Raw genomic sequence first — 2,380 nt, 5'->3', positions numbered from 1 at the left:
AAAGTAGGTAGCCGTGTAAACTTGAAAGATCTAAAAGGCCAAAAGAGATCTTTCTGACAAAAGACCCTCCTTTTTGTTCTGTGCTCAGCTCATGCATGTGGCCAATGAACCCTACAACTTAACATTAGAGATGTAAAAAACCAAGCTTATCTTCACCATTTGCCCTGTCAAATCCTGCCGCAAATCGCGCCAGCCAATGGCAGTTAGCTGACAGTGATTATTCTGTGGCCAAGCAGTAAATTTTGTGGTGGCTTATCTTTTTCTACTAGAAGAAGCCATGAATTGGTTGAGATGGAATTAAGCAGGTGAGCAACTGCTCTTCTTGGTCAGTGATCTCTCTCTCTCTCTCTGTGTCTGTGACTCTTATCTACGCCTACCAGCTTGCGTGTGACAAAAGCAAGTAGGACGGGAGGAACACTAGCACAAGGACAAGCGCACGAGCTGCTGCTAATGGAGACATACATGCAACTTCATTAATACTAAGAAACTGTCCCCTACATGTGATTAATTAATTGTAATAAGCAATGATACTATGATGATATGATGCTGTTTGTTTGGTTCAATTTGATCGATCTACACAAAGCATATGCAAATTGAGGAATTAAACACCAAGGAGTAGAGATTAATTATAGAAATTTGGAAGAATCAAGTAAAATTAACTTGCTAGTGAGCTTACTACAAGCCAATCTGCTACTCTTTGGGAGTGAATTCACCTACTCCGATGTACAGATCCATGTGTCCATGGATTGCGTCCTCGTCGCCGCTGCCGCCGATGAAGGTGTCGGCGTTGCGGCGACTGTGACCGACGTGCTCCCCGCATTGCGCTCCAGTAGAGGCGCGCCGGAGCCGGACGAGTAGGTCGTCTTCTTGCAGCCGACGCCGACGCTCCCGGTCATGGACGCGCCGCCGACCACGCCGGACAGCTCGTCGCCGCCGTGGCCGTGGTCACGGCTTCGTTGATGGTGCATGTGTGTTCCGTCGGCGCCCATGATGCCATGCGTGAGGGCGAGGAAGTCGGCCGCCGGGTCCTGCAGCCTTTGCAACGGTGGGGCTTGGTCGCGGGCCGGAGCGTCGAACATGGGATGCGCGACGTACTTGCTGTCGCCGCCGAGCTGGGCGCCGAGGTGGCTCTGGAAGCGGAGGTAGCTGCCGCCGTGATCCTGCAACTCGAGAAGGGAGGACAGTGGCGCCGACGCGAGCTGGTACCTGTCGCCGGGTGCAGCCACCGCCGCCGTGCTTGGGGCGGCGGTGGAGGTTGCAATGGCAATGTTGGACGGCGACGGCGAGGACGTCGAGGGCGAGGGGAAAGGCGGGAAAGGGGAAGGGTGGAGCTTCTGCGAGAAGGGGCGGAGGAGGTAGGCGGGGAGCGAGGAGGGGCTCCCGGCGGCGGCGGCGGAGCGTAGGGAGGACGGTGATGGGAAGAGGTGGTCGAAGCGGGAGCGCGCGGGCGGTCCGGCGAAGGGCGGGGAAGGGATACCGGTGAACTCCTGCACCATGGCGCGGAAGTTGGAAGTGTCGGTGGTCAGCACCGTCGTCGGCGCGCGGCGCGACGCCCGCGTCCGCTTCCTCGACCCCCTCACCGGCGGCGCGACCCCCTGCTGCGCCGGCGCCGCCTGCTCAGCACCAGAGGCCTGCACCCCGTGGGGCGACGGCGAGGGCGACGCTCCAGCCCCGCCGCCGCCCGGCATCGCCGCCGCCCACTGATGCGCCGCCGCCGCCTGTGACATGGGCGGCGGCGGCAGCAGCTGGGACGGCGCCGACGCCAGCTCCTGCAGGCCGTAGAACGAGCCGCCACCACCACCACCCCCGAACCCCGCCGGCGACTGCCGCAGCAGCGCGGAGAGCGGCGAGGACGACGAGTCGTCGGCGCCCCCGCCGCATCTGGAGTCGAGCTCGTCGTCCCCTCCACTGGACGACTGGAGGCTCCCGCTGTTGCCTGACTCCATCCCTCACCCCCCGCCGCCGGTGCAACTCGATCAAGAAACGACGGCCACAAAGTCCACACAACTACTATAGTTCCCCAACCCACTTCTCCCGCGGGCGCCGCAGCAGCACGGAGGGAGAGCAGCGCGCGATCCAACGGGGAGAGAGAGTCACCGAAACACACACAAGTTGCACCGTTTTAACTGGCTTTTCTGGGGCGGAGCCGGTGCGTGCGAAGCGTGTCTCTGCGCGTCCGCGTCTCGCTTTGCGTTGCGCTGGTGTACATTTGTATGTTGTAGGGGTGGGGTGGGGTGAGTCGACAGACAGCGTCCTGCAGCGCGCATGATTAGGCGCTGGGGAAGTGGGGGGTGGTGGGGTGGGGAGAGGGGGGGCAGGCGGCGATCCAGAGGTTTATTCGGGGTGGTGGTGGCCGGCCCGTGCCTGGCATCCTCGTCTT

The 2,380-nt window shown here is 60.8% G+C and overlaps 1 protein-coding gene across 1 annotated transcript; it reads right to left on the bottom strand.

The window, feature by feature from the left end:
* Positions 1-453: 453 nt before the first annotated feature.
* LOC102715689 (gametogenetin-like) lies at positions 454-2,167 on the bottom strand. Its single transcript, XM_040527031.1, has one exon. The coding sequence runs from the start codon at positions 1,944-1,946 to the stop codon at positions 714-716; it is 1,233 nt and encodes a 410-aa protein (XP_040382965.1). The 5' UTR covers positions 1,947-2,167; the 3' UTR covers positions 454-713.
* Positions 2,168-2,380: the final 213 nt, after the last annotated feature.

Source organism: Oryza brachyantha, chromosome 8 (assembly GCF_000231095.2).
Source record: "Oryza brachyantha chromosome 8, ObraRS2, whole genome shotgun sequence".
NCBI classification, from domain to species: domain Eukaryota; kingdom Viridiplantae; phylum Streptophyta; class Magnoliopsida; order Poales; family Poaceae; genus Oryza; species Oryza brachyantha.
Note: the sequence above shows the minus strand (reverse complement) of the source record. Positions and strands in the feature narration are given on the sequence as shown.

Excerpts from the sequence above, each read along its gene's own strand:
- LOC102715689 (XM_040527031.1), bottom strand. The coding sequence starts at position 1,946 with ATGGAGTCAGGCAACAGCGGGAGCCTCCAGTCGTCCAGTGGAGGGGAC.